We start from the raw sequence: 23770 nt of genomic DNA on the forward strand, positions 1-23770 counted from the left end.
CTCTATCCAAGTTTGTTACAGGCACCCTGGTGGCTTATGAGGCCAATATGAGACAGACATATCCGATTGCAAAAGGCACAGCAGAAAGACTCCTTAGGTGGTGTATTCAGCAGGATACGATTCTTTCTGCGTTGTCTTTTCTCCTCAAGAGTGATCCTGTGTGCGTTCTCAAAGGAAGCAGCAGCGTTATAGATGGCGTGTCTCCAGGTCTCCTGATCTGAGGCCAGAGTAGACCAGTTAAGATGATCAATGTGGCCATGGCTGAGATGTTGTTTCAGGGAGTCCTTGTATCTTTTCTTCGGGGCTCCTCTCTTGCAGCAGCCAGTGGCAAGTTCACCATAAAGCAGGATCTTAGGGAGGCGGTGGTCCTTCATCCTGGAGACGTGCCCTGCCCATCGCAGCTGCGTTCTCAGCAACATGGCCTCAATGCTTGTGACTGCTGCTTGTTCTAGAACAGATGTATTGGTCATATAATCTGACCAGTGGATGTTTAGGATTGTACAAAGGCAGCGTTGATGGAAGTGTTCTAGGAGACGTAGGTGGTGGCGGTAGATGACCCATGATTCAGATCCATATAAGAGAGTAGACAACACTATGGCTCTGTAAACACTGATCTTGGTGCTTTTCTTCAAGTGTTTATTTCACCATACTCTTTTGTGGAGTTTTCTAAAAGCACTATATGCCTTTGCTAACCTGTTGTCTATATAAAGCAACAACCTGTATAAATTACATGCTTAATTTTAGATATATTTCTTAGATCTGTTATCTTAGCAACAGCGCTTGTTTCTTAGGCCTGTGTAAAGGATTTTGAAAACCGGAGCTAAGACAGCCTTGATCAAAAGCAAAAAGTTAAGTAAAGCACTACAGATATAAACAAAACCAAGGGAGAAATAGCTGGGAAACAGGCTTTCAATCTATGATTCTTGAAATCAGATGCCAGTATGCTGTGTTCATCTCACCTACCTCAGAAATCTGCAACATGATTTGTCCTTCAATAAAAAAAAAATCTTCAAAGCTTAGCAAGCTGGTTGAGCAACAGGAGATATCTCAGTCTTCATCAATTCACATATGGTAGTCTTTTTTTTTTCTACTTTAAATCCAAACTTTCTAATCTGTAACGATCTCTTAGTTTGGAATCTAAAGATGTTCTTGGTGATATTTTATTTTATTTTTTAAGATATATGCGTATTATAGATATAGTTCAGATGCTATGAAATAGGAAGAGAGAAAAAAGCAGGAATTTTCCTTTGAATTAGCATGTCTCATGCACAGAATCTAGAAAACACCATATTCAGTGGAGACATAAATCGAGTTTTTATTGTTTGAATGGCATTTCAGATATAAATAAATGGCATAAACAAGAAGAGAAGCAGTTTTCCAGCAATAAAATTGTAATTAAATAACAGGAAAATCCATTTTTTTAACCAGTAATATTTAGAAAGAAGAAAGCTCCATTTTTCTCAGGTGATTTTAATAGAATTTTAAATTGATATTCATAGAGCAGGATTTCTTATCACCACAATTTGCCAATAGCCAATAAGAATACATAAGCAAGTGGCGAGGTTGCTATTGCAAACTTATTTTGTGGGTCCCCAGGGAAGATTCTGTAATTGCAAAGTCACTAACTTCAGCAGTAATTTCACTCTTGCTATACCTGCATAGCATAATTATTAACACAAGTGCTTTGGTGGTGCTTAAACCAATTGTAAAAGTTATATTTGGAAGTTAACAACTTAGTCATACAGAAACCTTAAGAATCTCCAAGCATTACCATTCCTTACTGCTTAAGAGCCTCACTGGGATGAAACCCAGGAAGCCACTGAGAAGTATATCTTGTCTGCTCTTGTCCTGGGCAGTTAATAAGATATTATGTGGGCAATCCCATAGGTTTTATCCATGAACCTTGATAGTCTTTTGCAGCTAAATGATAGCAAGGACAAAAATCGTGATTACTTAAGGACTCCCAGGTGGAACAGAGACATCAAGGAAGAAAGACTTTCATCAATCTCCTAATTTGAGCATTGATTTGCTTCCCCTCAGCAAGAGTAGAAACTCATCTCTCAAGAAAGGGCAGCCATCCCAGCCATGAAATAGTCAGTATAGATGTCATATACCAAATCCAAACAAGATTTCCTGAACTGAGAGAGCTCAGCAGTGGCACATTTTAATCTCATGAGGAGTGCTTAGTTTTATTTCAACAATGTGGTGGAAATAAAAAAAAATAAATACATAAATAAATTAATAAAAGTAGCCACTTTCAGAACTGAAAGTGAAACTCAGAGAAACTTCTCAGGTCTGGGCCTGGTTGCCTTCCCTGTTGGCACCTCAGGTGCACAGAAGCTGTGTCATCCTTAAATTCACCAAGGTTTCCATGGCAAAAAAAGCTGAGAATGAGACTGAGAACACCATGGTGAGCTCCTGACCAACAGGAAAAATAGTTGATGGGTATTAAAGGCACCAAGAATCTTTGTGAAGGTCATCATGCAAGCAGTTAAGCAAAGCTCTCACTTTCTAGTTATCAGCTGCCTACAGCTTTTATTTTTTCTTGAACCTTAAGCTTGACCTCTAGTCAGCATAGCTGTGAGAAAGGATATTTATGTGAATTCCATTACAAAACTGTTTGCAACAAATTTGGTCAGACTGTGTCTTTAGTTGCTACTTTTTTGCCAGCGTCCTAATCTAATTTTTTTTTTCTTTTATGATAGTGTTCATCCTTTCTTATTAATACCTTCATACAAAAACTTCCATCAATTTAAATGATTACTGATGGACCCAGGTAATGGTAGGGGAAGATGCCTGTAAACTGTTTCTATTGATAACTGTACCATATACTCTTTCCTCTGAAACTGGAATTTGGAATGTAAACACATGTAGAAGTTCATGATTTTGAGTAATTTTGCCTATCTGACCATGTTCAATGGTTTTCAGCCTGTCATCTGTAGACTTTTGGCTCTACTTAGAGAGGTGGTCTGAATCCCCCCCCCCACCCTTGCTGTATCTGCTGTGATGCCTGGGGACTAATCCTTGCATGATTTGGTGAGCAGAAACAGTACAACAAAGGAGAAAGTTGTCCCAGGTGAAATCATGGGAAAGTTTCCATTGATTTTAGGGTGCCAAGAAGTCAGCTCATATGTAGACAAAAGCAGATTGCTATACAGTGGTGATACATCTTCTGATACAAATAGCCTTTTAAGGTCACCGAGTGCAAGGTGGAAAGAAGTCAGGGCATGTATTGATAGCAGGTACTTGTAAATAGTTATTTGCATTTTCACTCTTCTCTGTTAGTTAAAGTACTACACTTTTTTCATAAAGTCATTTAAAAACTCGGAACGACAGCAAGAGAAGGTCCTTGGAAGATAAAAATACATAAAAAGCAACTGCTAAAACACTCCACAGAGAATGAATATGGTATAAAAATCCCTTTTGTTGGATCTCATTGTACAGCAAAATAGAAGAAATCATCACTTTTAAAAGTGGCTTTCACTAATAACGTGTTAGTCCCTAAAGTGTACTTTATGGACAAGGCTTTTTAAAATAAGCTTTTAAGTTTAAAGCTGCAAAACTAAAAAGGTTGCCTGACATTTGACAATGATTAGTCCTCTGAAGTTCCCAGTAGTATCTATTTGTGAAAATTTTGTTGTTTTCAGAATAGCACTGGACATTTCTTTGTTTGCACAGCACTTCAGGGTCCCATCTTTACTGTGCATGCAGAGAGATATTAAACTGAATTTTTCCTTTTAAACAGATTTTGGAGTTTCTGACCACCAAACAGGTAGTGGTGAGTTATAGCTCTGAAATGCAAGGTCATGCTAAACACCTGCTGTTTTGCCAGGGGTCAGAATGTTTCTCTTGACTGTGTGCTCCAGCTACCGGGGGGAACTGTCAGACATTCATGGTGAGGTGCCCTGACTAAACCAGCACATTGTGCTGCTCTGCACTAAAGGACACAGCACATGCCCATCACGTAATCGCCTGGTGTGGAGTCAGTTCCCACGTTGTTGGAAAGCACAGGCATGGAGTGAGAGGAGAAGTGATAAAATTATTATATTCCAAATATAATAATATATTATATTATATATTATAGGAAAGGCAGGAAATTAACCATGAAAACAAAAAAGGGGGTTTCAATTCCCATTCCCAGGACAGAGCTGCAGTGTTTGCAGGAGAGAGAAAAAAGCAGAAAGAAAGTCTAGTCCCTAGGATAAGGAAAAAAAAATAGTGAATTCAAAGCTGTAAATTAGAGAAATGAGGAATCAACAGCTGTGATCAATTGCTTAATCTGCAGTACCCCTACAGAAAGTAATAATTTCAGTTGAATTAACTGTAAGGGTTAAACACTTCGTTTTCAAATACTTCTCACAACTTACCCGTGCTTCCCACGGAAATGTGTGTTAGTTAGCCTGAGAAAAACTGATGTGTCTAAGGTTTGGAAAGGAAAGAGAAATTGTGATGAGATTTGACATCCTGAAGGGCTTGTTCTCTGATCAGGAAAGAAATGAAGCATTGAATTTTAAAAGAGATTTTCAATTGAAAATTTTAATTGGACTTCACCTTTAAAGTGTTTCAAATCCTCTCTGAGTACAATAAAGGGCACGTAAAAGACGACTGTTATATTTGATGTTTCCTTATCTACAGGCTGTCCTGAAGTATGACAGAACATGGTGTAAATTATGAATAGCATGTGGGCACTCTGCTGCTGCACCACAGGAGATGTGGTTAGAATAAGATTTCAGAGTTCAGCATTTTGTGTCTGTCAATAACAAACTAAGCCAAAGGAAAAGATCTCAGTGTATATCTGCAATTTATTTCTATACAAGCCATGGTTTGGTTTCTTTGGGACATTTTCTCTCTGTCCTCTTTGTTTTACACGACTGTAAGTGGAAGAGACGGAGTAAAACGTCCAGCTGCAGTCACTTCATTGGCACAATGGGTTTTATCTATGTTGCTAGTACAATAAACAAAGTAGAAGCTCAATGTTTTCATTAGCAATCTGTAAGTAGTATTTTTCTTCTTATATTGCCATGGTTTAGCATCCAATCTATCAGTGTTTGCATTGGTCTTCTAAGAAGAATCCATGCTTGACCTTCTATAATAACGACCTTTGCTCAGAAGGATAAACTGAATGGATATTGGTTTTCCTTCTTTTGAATCACAGAATAGTACCCTTTAGAGGTCACTTTTTTAAAAAATGTTTAAAATGTATGATTCAAGCATTGTTGTTCCCAGGTGACCAATGTCTGGGATGGGACAAGACAGAGACAAGAGTATAACACCTGGCAGAGTAAGTTTGCAAATGAATTGGAATGATTTGAGATAAAGATAAATGACAGCTATAAAAGTAAGAATTACTGATACTGAGAGAGAAAACATTAAATTTCATCTATTTAAACTATTATTAAGTCACTATTTTTGCATATGACTATTATTAAATTCACACAATTTATGCAAGTAAGCATGCCCATTTAAACTGGCAGCTGGTTTGTAGAGAGGAGTGGATCTCAGTTTCTGAAAAAAAAAAAAAGATAAAAAAAGAAAGTGTCTGTCAAAATCCTCCATGACTCACAGTCCCTCTGGGCCTCAGTTTCCTTCTCTGTAAAATAAATATGATAACCTGACTTTTTTTTCCCCACTGAGCTGTTATATTAATGCATCTTTTTGTAAAACCTCTAGAAGGTTACAAAATGTTCTAATGTTCTTGGGCTTGTTGTTTTGAGCATTTTCTATTTTGAATGCTTGTGCATTTTTAGGTGGAAGGCAGAAATGGGTCATTCCCAAGTGAGTTTATTATGGAATTCTTCTCTTATATAATGACTTGTAATTCTGCTGTTGCTCTTCTTCCTTATCAGTGACAGATTTGGCCATCACTTGTTTATCAGTACATATTTATTTTTATATTTCACAGTGGCTTCTGCCTACAAGCTGTTACCTGGAACTGTAAAATAACTTTTATTAGTATTTCTGTAGAAAGTAAGGTCCTGTTACCAAAGACATAGTGGTAGAACAAAACATCAGGAACTCTGACCTGAGAAATCAAATCTAATTAACCAGAGCCTCCAGCTCAACCCAGTTAGCTGTTCACTGTTCAACAGCAATTTTGATTAGTAAGGCTAGAGGTAAATAAGACCTTTTTCTTCAGTGCTTAAAAAGAGAAGAAAAGAAAAGAAAATGCACGTATATGTTTGACAGAGCTGGTGCATATATTGAGAATTACTTTTGTTTAGTCTGGGTGTGCTAGAATCACAGAACAACTTTAATGACCATTAGCAGCTCTCTCAGTGATTAAGTAAATGAACTCAAGAACAAGAACTGCTGGGTACATTCCCAAACACTCAGTACAGTTTATTGAAATGGATCAGTTTAAACAAGCAGTAAATTGAGATTCACATCAGCCTCTACCTCTTTGTTGAATACAATTAGGGAGGACACTCCCTAGCTCATGCAGAAATGAAGCTGGCTTTCAGTACCGACAGAAAGTGAAAATCTTCAATGCATCAATGTTGTTAGTTTACATTCAGTGTTGGAAATAAGAATTGAAAAGACATGGATGTCTTGTGGAGCTCTGGAGAGCAGCATGTACAGCTCAGCAGTTATTGAGCTTATGTGGTGTATGAGGAAAGTGTATTCAAGCAAGTGCCTAATGCAGTGAGAAATAAAAATTGCAGTTATTACCACATCTTGAACTGAAATGAAATCTGGGCCTTGGTGGAGAGAAATAAAAGACAAGAATTCTTAGAAAGTAGAAAACATACTAAGAAGCTGCCTTACCTCCATCTAGTTCTTCAGCTCCAAAATGGTTCCTGTAGAAGAGCATAATCTCTATCTTGTAACACTTGTAGATAGTCACTAAACAAACAAGCAGCAGCAGAATAGCACCAAGCCCACCAGCAAGCTCAACTGTGTACATCAGCTCTGCAAAGAATTACAAAATGCAGTAACAACCACGTTCTAAACCACAGAAAGATTAGCAGCAGACCTCGCACTTCTGTTAAACATTAAAATAAAATAATGAATGATGGGTCATTTATGAATTCATTTCATTATAGGGCCCTTGAAAAAACACATAATAGTATTTTTTTGTTTTTTCTTCTATAAACTGTTTTTTCTCTGAAAATTGCTGGGCATGTATGTATGTGCATGAATATGTGCATATACATGATACGTTTGATAACTCTTCTCTTTCTGTAGATAGATCACAGTTTGCTTTACACAGATAAATGTTGATGTTTGACTTACAATGGCATTAGATGTGAATATTTCCTTTTTAGGGACTATAATGCAAAAACAGCTTCTCCCTTATTCCACACACAAATAGGATGAATTTTGGTCTACTGGACAAGACCGCACTACGACTTTGATTATTTTTTCCTGAGTAAACATAAAAAAATCAAAACCCAAAAAACTCGAGACATGTGAAGACAAATTACCCAAGGAACCCTGCAGCTCTACATCTCAGTTATATGTTTACATCTTCAACACAGTTTCCCAGAGATCTACATTTCATCTTTATTCTCACCTTTCCCCCAATGGGCTTAGTTTATGTGTAGTCACAGCAAACCATCTTGATTTGTCTGTTCCGACATTCCCACTCAGCCTAACGCACTGGTGTCTTTACTGCAGTCTGCTCACATGATGGATTGGGGTCACCACCATGTAACTCTGTTCCTGAGGTGGGGGACTCAGGTCAAATGTGGTCAAAAACTGCCTACCACCAGTAGTGGAGCCCCTTATCAAGGCAAAAGCAATATGCCATCATGGACTTTCGTCTCCCTTAGTTTTAAGTGTTGCACACTCAATGAAGCTCACAGAGCTACGTGGTTTCCATCTTGTTGATAGTTTTCATTTGCTCAGTGGCTGAAAATTGGTAATGTTAAAAAAGGAGGATGGGAGAAGAAGGAGAGTTATGAACAATTTTTTACTTTGAAATGAGCAATAGGTGGCAAATGTTAAGACTTTCCATACTTTTCCAAATCACTCAGTTTTGAGGAATTAAAAAAACCAAATCTTGCAAATCTAAGATGCAGAGTTTGGTTCATAAAAAAAATCTGTGCTGGAGCAAGACCAGTTCTGTGTTATTTTCACAGTATCCCCTTCCAGTGGGCAGTTTCTGTCTGAGTGAAGCAGGGTAGCCCAGAACTAACCTTTTTTTTTAAAATGTGTGTGTGTGGTTGTGCAGATATTATAATCCAGCACAATGCAATTCAATTAGAGAAATAAAAGGTTAGAGGAGAAAGTGACAATTCCATTTATTTTGACAGTGTCCACTGAGAATCACACACTTTTTTTTTTACTATTTTGAGGCAACTGTAAGAAGATTTCATTACTCTCTAGAAGACACTAAAAATGTAATAAAATAAAATAAAAAGGCATTTATATTCCATGTCATTCTCTCCAAAACTGTGCTGGAAACTCCTTTGTGTTAGATATTTTTAAGACTGACATGGTTATTTCAGACTTCAATACTTTTCTGGTCCAGAGAGGGGAATGTTATTAAAAACACCCATAAAAAATTGTTTGCATAGACAAGTAATACAATATTTTAGAATATAAATGGAAATGGAAATTACTCTGCACTGACTTACTATACTCTGTTTATCATTTTGTACTACAGGTGATGCAGCTGTTCAATGGTAACTAGAAGAAAGGCTTTAATATATCAGGTTCCCAGGCACAAAATTCTCTATTTATATGCCTGCTGTTATGACTCATTAAAGGGAAAGAAAAACTTTACAACTGGAAAAGGGAAGTTTTTCCTAAACTAATGATTTTGAGATTAGATGAAAAAAAAAAATAACTGCCAGTAGTCATCTGCTGTCTGTCACTGTGCATGAAATCAGACTAATGCACTGCATCACTTTTGCCATCAGTCCTCTTAGTTATCTTTTCCCCCATAAAATAAGATTATGCCTATATGCTTCCTTCAGTAAAATTTATGTGAAGCCACACAAAGCTGTCCTTAATTAGGCAATCAAAGCAAACAACAAAATTCTCTAACTCAGCCTGAAACGTACTAGCAATTACCTTTTCACGTGCTGCTGCTGAGCCCATTGTGATTGCTTCTGAGGACAAGGATGAAGTGATTCTTTCTTAAACAGATTTTTTTGCAATGTAGGTTTCATGGTCTATTGATCTAACATAGCAAGCTATTTTTTTCCTCTGTGCTGGACAACATCTTTCAGCTCATGTTTGTTCCCTGTCTTGGGTGCTGTTTGTCGGGGTTTAGAGGCAGAGAGGGCAGTGGTTAGCCCAGCAGACTGCTGCATCCTTACACCCAGCCCTGCAGATGCCTGAGCCAACCCCCAAAGTGCTGGAAGTGGAACAGCTACATCTCTGCAGCACTGTGGAAGGCAGGATGGATTGTCCTGAGCACAGTGTCATGCTAAGTTGATTGTTTTCAGGCCTTGAGTTTGTGTTTCTGCAGGATGCTAAACCGTGCCCTAAGGGCCCACTTGCTGGCTCTAATCTGCCACAGGGTTTTTGGGAACAGTGTTACCCCATGATGAGCTGAACTCAAGGTGTGAGAAGCAGAATGCTCAGTCTTGCCTCTGCTGTTGGCCCCTCAGGTGACTGAAACCATTTCACATTTCTTTGCCTTGGTTTTACCAGTGTGAATTGGGGAAGGTGCTCTGGTTTCTTCCTAGGAGAGGTTATTCCTGAAAGGTGCTCTGTGAACGCTAGGGGTGTTGGTGATGTGTATCTCAACAATTTCAGCAGTGATATAGTGACTGTTAAAGCTGAATTAAGCGTACAGCAAGGTTAGAACATATGGTTACCTTCACAATAACATTTTTTTCTGCTGTTTTATTCTGCCTTTTTCATTCTGATTTGAGCATCCAGTTGCTGCAGCAGGAATATACTCCCTTTCAAGTGTGATCTGGTTTTCCTGCTAAAATTCAAGTTTGCTGTAGTGGCTACATATTAAAAATATTCAATTTCAGCACAATTCCACATCAGAAGGGAGAGACAAAAAATGAAAATTTAGCCTCTATGTTGTGTTGCTCAAATTATAGACCTGGTCCTCCTTAAGTAGGTGAGACTGAACACAGAAAAAAGTAGAGGAAAATTACTTGGTTAACCCTTAGGGGGACAGACATTCTGTTAAAAAACGAGTTGCCAGAAAGTTACATCCAGAAGCACAGCAATCATTTAGTTACAGGCAATTAACAGTAGTCCTCCAGTAGCACAGGAGCAGTTCTACTCCAAGGGAAAACACATTGATTACTGCAGTAGTAGTAGATTGTTTTCTGAATAAATAGCTTCAATTTAAAACAAGATTTGTTACAAGCATTTTGACCAATGGCTACATTATTTACCCTTAGCAGGAGGCTTTGCCCAAGGAACCCAGTGAAAAAGACAGCTAATTAAAACAAAGCACGTGTCCTCTCCAAATATCTAGCATGACATAACTGGTAATAAATAAATGCACTCATTTTATACTTTTATAATTATTTGGCACATTTGTAATATATATCTTTGGTCTTCACCTGGCTCTAATATTTGATAAACTTTCTTTCCCTGGGTCATGCAGGTAATTCACTTACTGTAGCTGGAGTTGTAACAAGAAAGTAAATAAAATTGTCTGTCAAAGATTCATATCTTTTGACTTATATATGACATGCTTCAGGGACTTTACATTATATAATCTGTGATAATTTGAAATTAATTTTATTCATTAATTAGTCCTCACAGCTGAGCTACTAAGAAAAATAATTATATTTCAAACATTCTTTTTTTTTTTTTTTTTTTTTTTTGTGATATATAACTCCTTGTTCAAGGACATGTGATTTATAGCTGTGCATTCGGTTTCCGAGCCTTTTTCAAAATCCAATTACAGTCTATCTAAGGTTTCAATTTTGCAATCACTTACACAGATTGCTCAACTTCATGGACTATAAGTAATTCCTCTGAAGTCAACGGGACTATTAACACAGTTTCAGGTTAGCACATAAATAAATTGTTGCAACTTTGTGGCCTAAACTGATTTCTGTTCTCTGCTTGTCTTTGATGATTTAACTCACAGAGATATGCTTTGGTTAGAGGCAATTTTCAGTTTGTTTAGATATACTTTCATAGACTTCAATTATTAAAGGAAATGTAGAGATAATATAATTTGGAAGGGGAGCAGGGACTGATGTGTTGTTACATACAACTTTGGTTATGAATGGGTGTGTTTCTTCTAAAGAAGGAAGGTGGCTAACACAGGAATACTTGACTGAGTGTCATTTCAGACATCAGCAGTAAAGACTAAGCAGAATTTAGGTTAGTAACAAAGAAACAAATACAGCTTTAAAATGGAGAAGTATGTGCATTTTTTCCTTTTCTTTTTTTTTTTTTTCTCCTTTTTAGTACAGTATTCATTATGGCATTGCTGTAAAACAAATTACCTTCCCAAAGCTGAGCATATGGAAACACAGCTTTATACATCGTATGCATATCCAATATGCATACTGCATATATATAAAATCTAGTCACTACTTTTTAGGATTTTTGTTTGTTTCAAATTGCCAAACAAAATCTGTTTGTGCTTAGGGTACCTGGATGGCCTTATGAGTACTGTTGTGAATAGTTACAGATGGATATTGTAGGACAATAATAGTTCTGATAACAGTAGAAACAGACTTGGGCTATTCATTAGCTTGATTATGAAATCATTTCTTAGCACAAAGTATATACCTTCTGCCAGTATAGGCTATGTGTGCCTGTAGATGTCTGCAGAGTTCACTGAAGCTAGCTAAATTTAGTTGTGGTTTTCAATACGGTTTTCAATGCAGTAGTTTCATTTTATTTATTAGAGCTATTGAGACCTAGTTATCTTGTATTATTTTTTTATATCAATAAATAATGTATATTCCTGATTTGTGTATGAAAAAGAGTTGGTCAGGTTTGGGATTATATATACATACGCATATATGTGTGCAAATGCAAGACAGGGGTCTTGTTAAGCTCTTTGTTAGTATGGCAGGCAGGATATCTGAGCCTTGCTGCTGTTGGATTTCCAGTGTTATTAGAAGAGAGTCGGTAAATTGTTATAATAGAAGTATATTCTTACTGATGACATTTTTATTTCTTCTGAGAAGTGCAGGATACCTGTTCCCAGCAGGAGAATAATTACACTGATTATCTCCAACAGTATGTTAGCTCAAAAGAGGATAAGGTTGGAAAAAATACAGTTGAAAGTAAAATGAAGTTTACTACATTTAAATACATAACACTGCATTTTAAAGGCAGTTTATAACATAGGTTGAAGGAAAGAAGTGTCATGGTGTGGAACTGCAGTAATCTCTGGTTAGTCTCCCAGAATTAATAAATTGTGTATGACTTAAAACCTTCCTGATTAAAAGAGCTTCTATTTGCTTATTGCACTACAGAAGTCAGAGAGCCCACACAATTACTTTTTTTAGATCTTCTGAAAGAAATTAATGTAAAAAGCTTGGAGCTGCTAAAAATGTGGGGAAAAAATTGACTACTGAGTTCCAAGGATGTAAGATTGTAAAACATACTGTTTACATTTTTTTCTGAGGATAGCATTAATGAATAATTTAGCTCTGCATGGGTTATGGGAACAATTTGTGACATTTTATTCTAAAATATTTTTGTCCTTGCCAATCAAGGTTAGAATTGCACTTAGAAGTTACATAAAGAGAAGAACTGTGATAAATGTGGTACAGAAGTTGTTTTAAAAAGGAATCTGTTAAACAAACCAACTTGTTTGACAGATTGTCAGAAGTAAGATTCGTCAGAGGAAAGTTAGATTTAGGAACGTGCTGAGTAATCTTACTAACCTTCTTACTGGAATTGTCTTAGTACAATTTTCTATGAGATGAGGAAAACCTTACTGATTAAGACAATGGTCTTATGAAGAGTTTCTGTCAGGCAGAGGTCTCTAGTATTCTTCTTCCTTGACTGATTTTAGATGAGACTGAGTGTAGAAAGAACAGTCACTTTTGGTTAGATTTGGGACAGAAGGGAGCTGATATTTGGCTTTTGGTCCTATGTCATGAACCTCTTGAGTGAACAAACCTTTGCACTGCTGAGCACAGTGACAACCCAAAGACTTCTTCAATGGACATAGGTGGATGAAAAATCAATTTCCATCAAGTCCAACCCAATTTCAATTCCAATTCTAAAAGCCGTTGAGGATCTCAGAAAAGCTTTTCCCGCAGTGTAGAATGAAAACTGAATGCTTTATACACTGGAAGATATACATGTGTAAGGTTTAACTGACCAAGTGGATCAGAGCTCTACAACAGTTCTGCTTCCATTGAGGTTTGCTGCAATGGTCAAGTAATTAGGACCAAGTAACAGAAGCTGAAATATAAGGCTCACTGCTCTCATATTTCACGTGTTGAGTTTCTATGCAGAAATTTCAGCAGCATTGTAAAGCCTTGTGGAAAGTGAGAAATAACACCTGCAGTTTCTTTGTAGAGGTTAGAAAAGAACCAGTTTCATTTCTCTTTTAAGTCTTGTCACTCATCACTGTGTGAAATCATGTCCTAGTGATTGAAAATGCTCATGAGATCAAAAACTTAGCACATTCAGGTCTTTAAGTAATAAACCAGATTTACACTATTACGTGAATGACACTGTAATTTAAGGTGCTTGTCAGTAATTCAGTATCATTAATAACCAGAGAACTCAGAATTACTTTCTATTCTGAATTTACCATTATATTGTACAGGAAATATTAATATGTTTATGCACTAATAAGTGGTGAGTTTAAAGTATGTCTACCTACTTGTTTCCTCAATACACATTCCATCTAGGAAATATTAACTTCTATATTTTTCAAATGTATATTCTCATGGGCAATTTCAGATTAAATCTCTTTATCTAAACAATATGTATCAGTGAAAATATGGGGTTTTTTGTCCTGATAGGAAAAAAACCCCTGATTTTAACTATTCTTCATTAACTCATAGTCAACAAAATCCATATATGTCCATTGAGAACACCTATGAGAGGGGAAAACAAATCAAAATATAAAAGAAGCCCTGGATAGGAAATCAGATAATACTGTGAAAATGGGAAGAAATAGTAGTAGATTCTTTGAAAAAAATGTATAAAAGTATGTTACCTGCTCTTAGTTCTGGTGTCTGTCCCAGGAAAAATACAGGTATATTACTAAGCTTTTAAAATAATATCAATACTATTTCAAGAATAATGACAAAATAATATTTGACATTATTTTGCTTTAGAGTTCTGCTTGCAGACATGCAGAGAAGAATTTCCAGAAAATAATCACATAATTAGATAATATTCTGTATTTACAACACACTCTGTGATTAAATGAGACTACGAGGACAGTGATCCAGCATGAAAGACATACTTGTCAATATATAAAAATGCAGAAGAGCATTCTTTTTCCTTATGCATTACATTTTTATCTACTACATTGATAGACTATGGGCTTTTCTTCTTTAATTGAAAAACAAATGGAAAAAAATAGAATTATAGTGTGTGATCCACCACATCTTATTTTCAATATGTGGTCTGTTATTAATAAATTTGTGCTTAGCTGCTGTCAGTATCACTCTAAAAATTAATTTCTAGAAGGTTCCCCTACCTGGATGAAGATTAGCCTGAACTGCTACAGATGATCGATGGTAGCTATCACCAGTAAGTAACAAAATCAGCCTTAGATTATAACAAGTAGATTTATTTTTCTTAGACAAAAGAGAAAAAAACTTGATTACTGTAAAGGTGAAACGGATTTGGTCAAAAGCTGGAGGAAAGGAATGAGAGTTAAATCTCCTGAGTTCTGATCCCTCTCTTTTTCTGATTATCTATTGGACAAATTTTGTAGGAATGAACGAGAAAAGGAAACAGCATTGTCATTGTCATGCTTAAAATGCTCTACTGCCTTTAGCTTCGAGTTAAATGCTCCCTATGCACAGCATCTGAGGAAATTTAGGAGTCTAAAAATGGTTAGCTGGCATCAGAAAAACATAGATCATAGGCTTTCTCTACTTGCATCAGAAAGCAAAAGAAGCTCAGGAGAAAATAAGGGCTCAGCTCCCCGAGATGCAGAGCACCGATGTTCACACTAGAGGGAGATACGAGGCGTCCCAGCCTTCTCCCGGTGCCGGATGCTGAACGAGGTTCACTTTTCCTGCACAAGTGGTGTTGGAGTTGGGGGCGTTATGTTCTGCTCTCTTTCTGAAGTTAATTGATTTCGGGAAAGGAGAGGCTCTGGCTATCCATTCCAGTACCATGTCAGGGAAAGAGCAGAAGCCCCCTCTCTCCGTCTGAATGTGCCAGGCACTGGTTTGTGATAGGGACCACCATTTGATGGATCCTGCTTGTGGTTTCTGTGAGGAGAGTGTGTGTTCCTGCTGGGCTGACGAGTGGGAAGATTAAGGAAGATGCATCCAGGGTTTTGCTAGTGAGTTAGACTCTGGACTTCTTGCCCTTTCAGGGCCTGTTAATTGTAGGTATTTCTAAAATCTCCCCCTGGACTTTTAAGTTTACAGAGACTATACTGACCAGGTTGAAGCAGCAGTTGCAAGGGTGTTTGAAAGGCTTAAACTTTGTACCTGAATCCCCACTGCAGCGTTTAGCCCTAAATACCTCTTTTCCCAGGAATGCTTTTTGTTCAGTAGCAGAGTTTTCTGCTTTGCTGTCCCTTCTGATCCTGGTGATAATGTTCCACAGAGGAAGTTTAAGAAGGATTATAATTTCTTTTTCAGGTATGCAGTGAACATTCCAGATTCAGCACCTTTGTTGACTTATACTGCTGGTAAAAAAAGATCACTAACTAGAAAACCAGCCAAAACTAATACTCTGCAAATATCTTAGTGTTCAGGAAGCAAATTTTCCTAATTGTTAGGTCTCAATTGTTCTAAGTCAGCCAAATAATCAGAAATTAATAAACAGCTAACTCATTCCTAGCAGAGACTAAATGTGGATCTAAACAAGGAAACCTAAACCGAAAGGTTGTCATGGTGATATACAGAAGACTAAGCAAGAAGTGTAAAGCTTCTCTTCCTAGGAGACCTCAGAGACTAGCTCAAATTTTTATCTGTCATGCTTAATTTATCATTTCACTGAAACAGTTGTCAACATGCAAAGTGTGTAGAAGGCTTGTATCAGGTACATTTTGTTTTTTGAGGGCACAACAAACTGTGCTTCCAAATCAATTTCAGATTCAGCTTTACTTAAAGAGGAAAAAAATATTTTGGGGAGGTTTTTTGCTGTTTTTATCATTTTACTATTCATAAGGGCAATTAAATATTGAGATTATTTCCTCTGAAGTATGTCATCATGAGGGCACATACTGTGGTGTGTTTGACTTACTGAGTTCTACAAAAAAGGAAACAAGGAAAGCAGACTCTTTCAAAATTCATGCCTACACTGTTAGATTAAAAATCTGGTGGTCACAGAACAGAAAAGAAGTATGTGTTGTCAGTGTTGCAGACACTGCTTGTATGGAAGAGAAAATAAGGATTCATCATGTCAATTAAGTATTGGTTTTAAAGTAATTTAAAGCCTTTAAAAGCCTTTCAAGTAATTAAGCCTTAAAAATTCTTTATTTTTGGTGTCTCATCAACTAATTTAATTATTAAGGACAAGCCATTGGATGTCAGTGGTGTTTTGGGTTAAGATCTTGCTCCAGGTTCAAATGTCTCTGAACGAGGAATATATGACTAGTAACTGGTATATTGTTGAGGTTCAATTACTTAATATATTAGTTTCTTATCTCAATGAATTCAAGAAAATGTGGCAAGTGAATTCAAGAAAATGATGAGTTCAGAAAAATGGCTACAAATTAGTTCTATTCAATTAATTGGAGGTACATAATATGTTTAAATAATTTGGTCACACTATCTTGATTTATAGTTTCCTTCTAAACTTAGACAGCCTTTGCATGCTACGAAAGTAAATTTAGGGAAGACATCACTGCTCTGATATAAACTGAGATGCCAAAAGTACTTCAGCACCACAATAAGAACCTGGTTTGCTCACCTTTACAAGCAATCTAAAAAAAGCACAGTAATGACACCAAAGTGCACACACTGCTCCTGCTCATTCTTTGTTCTCTTAGGCCAGCGGGATGCCGCTTGAGGGTGGGGAGTGTCAATCCCAGGCATGTGGAGCACCCTCTGAGAGGTAAAGTGGACAAAATGGGTCTGGGAGCCTTGATTTGCAAGAGATTCTCCATCTCTCTGTAATCATCTCTGTGGGAGATGGCTGTGGCTATTAGGCAGGGTGGAATCATGGGATGTGAGTGGTGAGGAGAAACAGGAAGGTCTTCAGAAGTTTCTGCCGTGATGTTTCACTTCAGAAATGTTGATGTTAAACAAAAGTGTTAGAAGGAAAATGTCCACAGTTAGGCAATGAAGGAACTCTCCTGGCATGGGGTTTAGGTGGCATTTCTGATAGAAGTGGAATGTATTTTTGTTGGTTTTTCAAATAATTGATTTTATTTCTTACAGAAAATTATTGCAGTTGTATTAGCTGTTGTTTCCTACTATTTTTCTCTATTGAGCCTTTATTAAGTTCAAAACTAAGGAATTATTAAATGCATCTTTTATAGAGATATAATTAAAAGGTATTACTGTATTTTTTCCAGTGGCATCCATAATTAACAACATCCTTTCTGTTTTGTTTTTCAAACTGTACAAATTCCTAGGGGAAAATAATAATTGACTATTGGTTCTCAGGAAGCCAAAATTCATGCTTGCATCAGAAAGAAGCTCTGTAAAAAATGGATCTCCCCTACATTTTACCATTTCATGGAGAAAAGCTGCATATTTACCCCTTTTGTGTAGAAGAATGCTGGCATGTCGGCGCCCATTTCCATTCTCGACGTAGCATGAATAATTGCCCAGGTCTGCCTCTTCAACAGAGTCAAGAATCAATGAGATGGAAACCTCCTGCTCCCCGAGATGTTCCTTGAGAACCCTGAGAAAAAAAACCAACCATCACTACTATTCCACTTGTGTCATAGTGGAGCACTGGATAACCATGACATAATAATGCTGCTTACAACCTACAGCTCCCTGGCTTCAAACTTGGTTATGGTTTGATGCAATCTTAATCAAATTTTGTCATGCCCTTTTCTTCCTCACTTCTAATGAGGAGGATTGGTTCTGTAAATGTTAATGAGAGCTTCAGTTCATTGTCTTCTTTAAGCAAAATGATATGCACACTGATAATATATCATTGCACACTCTGATGGAGACCCTGATCCATGAAGTCTTGGAACGTGAGAAGAAAGAAAAGGGAAAACTGTTGTTTTGGGGTTTAGAGTCACACTAGGAGTCTGGGCCAAACACAGTATTTGTGCTTTTTCTGAGGCTTTTCAATGTGCCACTCAGAAATAATATGTTCGTGCCATGGTCTGAGAGATTATTTCTAGAATGCAGTATAAGATTTGATTATGTATTATAAAACAGTAGAAAGAACTGGTATGCCAGATGCCTCTAGTTCATACAGATGGTAAATAAAAGACTTCCTGTGTAAGACTCCACCTGTCTTCACATTACTATCTTTCCTTCTTAGCAAGACCGTCAGTGGTTTTAGGAACTCAAGAAAGCAAATGACAAATTATTCCAGGCTGCTCCCTCATATCACGCCTGATGTAAGAAGTGGAAACCAGCCTTTCTGCTCCTCCCTCCACAAAACAAGAAAGTTGTAACAGAGTTCTTTTCACCTTTTTGTTAGTCATCAGAAAGCCAAGTCACTGGCAGAAGGGCTTGGGAAAAGCTTTAGATGCAAAATATCTGATCTGAGTGTCACATGCCATTTAGTGTATCGGTCTTGACCTCGAAATACACAGGGGTGAAATGTGTTTCCATTTTGCCTATATCTGGTAATGATGACCTTGAATATCAAGGTGGTCTTCTTGATTTTGTTAAAGGGAATGTTTCTGTTACTTTGGTTATACTGAAGAAGTCCAATGTTAAGCTGAAACTGAGCCTGACTTCATGTCTTTTGTTGACACTGTAAATATCCATGTAAGAAGTGAAGTAAAATAGGCTAATTTTGTTCTCTTATAGACAATCACTATAGATAACACATCCATGATTTCTTAGTTTCCTTTGTAATGCACTGTCTCAGTTTTCTGGGATAGAGTTAGCTTTTTTCTCAGTAGCTGGTACAGCGTATTGTTTTGAATTCAGTATGAGAATAATGTTGATTACACACCAATGTTTTAGTTCTTGCTGAGCAGTGCTTACCCTAAGTCAAGGACTTTTCACAGTATCACGCTCTGCCAGTGAGCAGATGCACAAAAAAGTTTTGAGGGAACATAGCCAGGACAAGTGACCAGAATTGGGAAAAGGGTTATTCCATACAATAGGATGCCATGCCCAGTATATGAACTGGAAGTAGTTGACCAGGAGCCGTGGATCACTACCTGGGGACAGGCTGGGCATTGATCAGTGGGTGGTAAGCAATTATATTGTCTTTTTTGGGTTTTATTCCTCTTTCTCTCATTTTCATTACAATTATTATTAGTAATATATGTTTATTATTACAATTAATATTATTGATATTATTATAATCCTTTATTTTGTCTCAATTTTTAAACTGTTCTTATCTCAACCCACAAGCTTTACTTTTATTCTGATTCTTCTCCCCACGCGAGGGGGATAAGAGGGGAGTGAGTGAGCTGCTGTGTGATGCTTAGTTGCTATCTAAGGTTAAACCATGACATGCATATTTAGATGTGCCTTTATTTCTGGGTTTATCCATGATAAACTCAGTGATATACACACATACAGAATTATAAATGAAAAAGGAATCCCTTCAGATCGGAGCAGATGCTTCATATTGGATAGGAGTTGGTATGTCATGTCAAGTATGCAATTCTCAACACAAACCCACTTTTTTCCTTAATTTCCAAATGAGGTAGCACTTCCAGGAGCAGTAGAAGTACAAGACACAAATGGCAGTATTTCAGCAGACACAAGCAGCCCACATAACAGGATGCTTGGCTCTCACAGGCCAGATAACATCCCTGAAAAATCAAGTTTTTTTCACGAAGAAAATAAATCAAAATATTCCAAAAGGGAAGTCAGACTTCAGCATTTCTTTAAGGCTCTATGTTTGAAAATGCCTTTTTGAGCTGTTTTTCTTGATGTATTTATTTTTCTTTATTTCATCTTACTAAGTGTCTTAATGGTTTTTATTGTGGACTGTCACAGTTTGAAAAAGCCACTGTAAATTCCAGTTGGTCAACACTACAACACTTTTTGGGTAGCTATTCTGCTTTTGCAGCTCTCTAATATCAGATCTGGCTGAGTAGTGCATTTTTCTATTCTCTACTTGTGGAGACGAAAAGATAAAATATGGATGTTGCAAAAAGGGATCAGACCCAAAGTACTCCTGAGTTAGTCTGTGATAAAAAGTATTACATTAAGTATCACAAAAATATAGAGTAAAAAAGAAAAAAAAAAAAAAAAAAGCTTTTTCTTTTACCTAATGTCACTTTCCCAGACTCGACTATCATCTAAATCTTCAATGAACTTCTCCCCTTTCATCCAGTAGATCAAAGGACTGACATCTCCACTATATCCAAAGAAAGCTCGGCAGGTTAGATTAGCAGAACCACCTGTTACAAAGAATGTAAGAAAATATGTTATTTCAAAATCTGTAAAAAAATAAGTTTCATTTTTGAGTCAATTGCTTTAATTGATTAAAAAACTATATTAGTAGAAAATTTTCAAAAGTATCTACTTGTCTTGATACTAGGTTCAATACAGTTTCTGAAAATAAATACAATAAAAATAAAATTATACATAAGAACAGGATGTTTTTTATTATTCTTTCACTGAGTTTTCTTTTTTGGTAAGGAAATCAAAGATTATGTTTTTTCCTAAAGGACCTAGCTTAACCATGATTTAGCTTAACAAAAGTTATGTTTGTTAAGTCTTAACAAAACATTTCCATGTTTCCTCTGAAAAAGATAAAGGTTAGGTAAAATAGACCTGCAATCATATTGTGTTAGTTCAGCTTTGCAATGGTTTCTGCAGAAAGGCTGGTATATTCCTGTAGAGTACCATTCCCAAGGGATATCCAGTAGAAAGATGTGTGCTCACTGCTAAGCTATCTTAGTAGGAAGGTATTAAACACTGACACTTGAAAAAATGCACATGCAAACTCATTCTGTACATTGTGGGACGTGTCTCACATTAAGAATGGGGATAAACATTAGGTACATGCAGCAAGGAGCAGAAATTCTATATATGTACAGTGTTACTGATTTAATCATTATAGTGAAAATTTAAAAATGTAATATGGCTTCACTTTGGTTTATTTTCATTGTGCCTTACATTATGTTTACATCACTTGGCTTCGGGGTTCATCCAGAGCACATACAGAGATCGAAACAGTACTTTGCACACATTTTGTGTGTCATTAAGATTGGATAAAACGAGAGGACAGACACATAGTTAAAGATTTCCCATTCAGTGCTGTAAAGATATTTGTCTCAACATGCATCATCTCTTCTAAACTGCTGTATGCATTTTTTTAGTGGATAATACACAGCCATTTAAGGAAGTGTGATTTAAGGAGTGTTTTCCACCCCACACACCCCCCACGAAGCGTATTTTCATGGAGTTTGTATTACTGCTGAGACCAAATTCATATTTCATTTACACTTTCAGTTTTTGATTTTAGGATTTTAAAGCTCACTGTCCATAGCTCCTGGACAAAAAATAAGAATAAAACATTGTTAGCACTACTTCATTCTGCATCAAGAGGCCGTAAGTCCATCTGGGTTCAATGAATTTCCTTAAAAATACACTCTTTTGGGTCAGGACCTGGTCCTTCTCAAACATATGACATTAATATTTGAACATCTTATTTACTTTTTAGCATGGAAACAAATGCAGGATGCTACATAACAAGATGAGCAATTATTAAATATATGTCTTGTTTATATGAAATGATTTATGGTTTTCTGTAAAAGCATATGACTCCTCTGTCTCGAACTCTCACATCCACACCATAAAAGGTGCAGAATTAAATGTTTGTGTTCAAGATGGGCAACATCAAGCAAGTACCATCTGTGCTGCTTTCACAAGCTGTTTAAGAACTTGGTTGCTTTTAGTAATTTCACAAAGTTTTGTTTGGAGCCGCATGCTTTGTCAGCAGTGCCTGCTAAGGAAACAGAAGTATCCCAGTACTTGAAACCAGGATGGAGAGAAGGATCTCTTTTGTAATCAAAGAGTATGAAATAGAATCTCTGAGTAATGAGAAATTTTTATAATCTCATATAATTTAGAGCAAAGTTACCAAATGTAAGGTGAGTAACTTCAATGAGAAGGCAAAAACTGTCTTTCTAGAGACAACCATAGCTCCTATTTCCACACGTCAGGGAGCAATGGTCTGGACACCTTTCTGGAAACTCAACTACTTAATCTCTACACAGCTCAAGAAGTGCCATTTGGAAGCACTGGGGGGAAAGATTTTTACAATCTTGAAGCCATTTGCAGGAAATGAGATGATCATCGGGACACCGCTTAATCCGCGTCAAGTGCACGAAAACCTGTAATAGAACATGATAAATTTTCTTGCCCAGGACATGCAAAGCCAGTTTCATATGGCAGTTTCATTGCAGATATATATACCACCTTTTATTTTTGTTTGCTTTGCATCAAAATTATGATACTTGAACTAGTGAAAATGAAAATATAAAACCTTAAAGTCTTGGCCACTGTGGAATCTGTTCACTCTTGAAATGGGGAAAGGTACCTGCCCATCTAAAGCCAAGGTAGGATCCTGTGATAACTGGATAACCCCTATGACACTATCTACCAGTCTTAAAGAGAAGAGTGCTACCTAATGCATCACTGCCACTTCTTGGGCTTTTTCCAGAGCTTTCCTACCAAGCCAGGACCCGGCTGAAACTTTATAGCTTTTAAGAGCTAGCAAGATCACAGCTAGAGGGTCTGTAACTTCTGGCCAATTTATCCATGATTCACAGAGATTAGACACCACAGGTGCTGAACCATTAGAGCTCTCCAGGCTCCTGCATCTAACAGGGACCACCTGAGAGCTAATTTTTGTAACTGAGAGGGCTTCTGAGCCTTTTAGAGGTGAATTTCATGTGCATAATGTGTTTTTTAAGAAAACATGCTCTGTGAAGGGTAAAAATATGCCAAAAATAAAAAGGCTGTTTTCCTTATTAAATTCTTAAAGAAATTCCTCTCACCCCCAAATAAAATATGTAAACACATTTTTCGACATAGAATCCAAAGCTTCCTTTCAACATGAAATAGTTACAACTGAGAAATAAATTAGGAAGAACGTGTTGCCACTTAGTAGTACTGTGTTGATTGCAGTTACTCAGTGGAGGCTGTTTGCCTGCCGGGGGTTCAGCTATAAATTACCAGTACTGTTTACCTTGACCAATCTTCACAACAAGCCAGCGGGGAGTTCATTAACAGGACATCACGAAAGATACAGTGAAAAGCTAATGACCAACTGTGACCATTAATGTGGAGGTCTGTCACTTCAGAGCTCACAGCTCCTTGCAGAGGGCATGGAGCTCACTTGGTGAAGCAAAGAGGTTCACAGCTGCAGGCATATGTAAATAAAGGCTGACAGAAGGGCAATATTATGAGTGGACAGAGTATTCTGGGAGCACATCTTCATCTCTACTCCAGAGCTGCTGTCATGAGAGTGAGTGAGTGAGTGAGTGTGTGCTGGAGGATGGGCTGCATTTTTCCCTAGAAGTGCACCTCTGAAGTGAGCAGAGAGATGATGCATATTTTGACACAGAACAGCTGCTCTGCACGGGCAATCTGCTTTTTAAGAAGTCTGC

The 23770-nt window shown here is 37.1% G+C and overlaps 1 protein-coding gene across 2 annotated transcripts in view; it reads right to left on the reverse strand.

The window, feature by feature from the left end:
• IL1RAPL1 (interleukin 1 receptor accessory protein like 1) overlaps window positions 1-23770 on the reverse strand; it is a 690660-nt gene that overhangs the window by 11428 nt on the left and 655462 nt on the right. For both annotated transcript variants that reach the window (XM_051795105.1, XM_051795106.1), the window contains 3 exons: window positions 20419-20551; window positions 17753-17898; window positions 6766-6909 (listed from right to left, as the gene is read on the reverse strand). In XM_051795105.1, the coding sequence (XP_051651065.1) occupies window positions 6766-6909; window positions 17753-17898; window positions 20419-20551 (423 nt within the window). The remainder of the gene's footprint in view (window positions 1-6765; window positions 6910-17752; window positions 17899-20418; window positions 20552-23770) is intronic.

Source organism: Manacus candei, unplaced genomic scaffold (genome assembly GCF_025592945.1).
Source record: "Manacus candei isolate 608988 ecotype Guabito, Panama unplaced genomic scaffold, ASM2559294v1 h1tg000041l, whole genome shotgun sequence".
NCBI classification, from domain to species: domain Eukaryota; kingdom Metazoa; phylum Chordata; class Aves; order Passeriformes; family Pipridae; genus Manacus; species Manacus candei.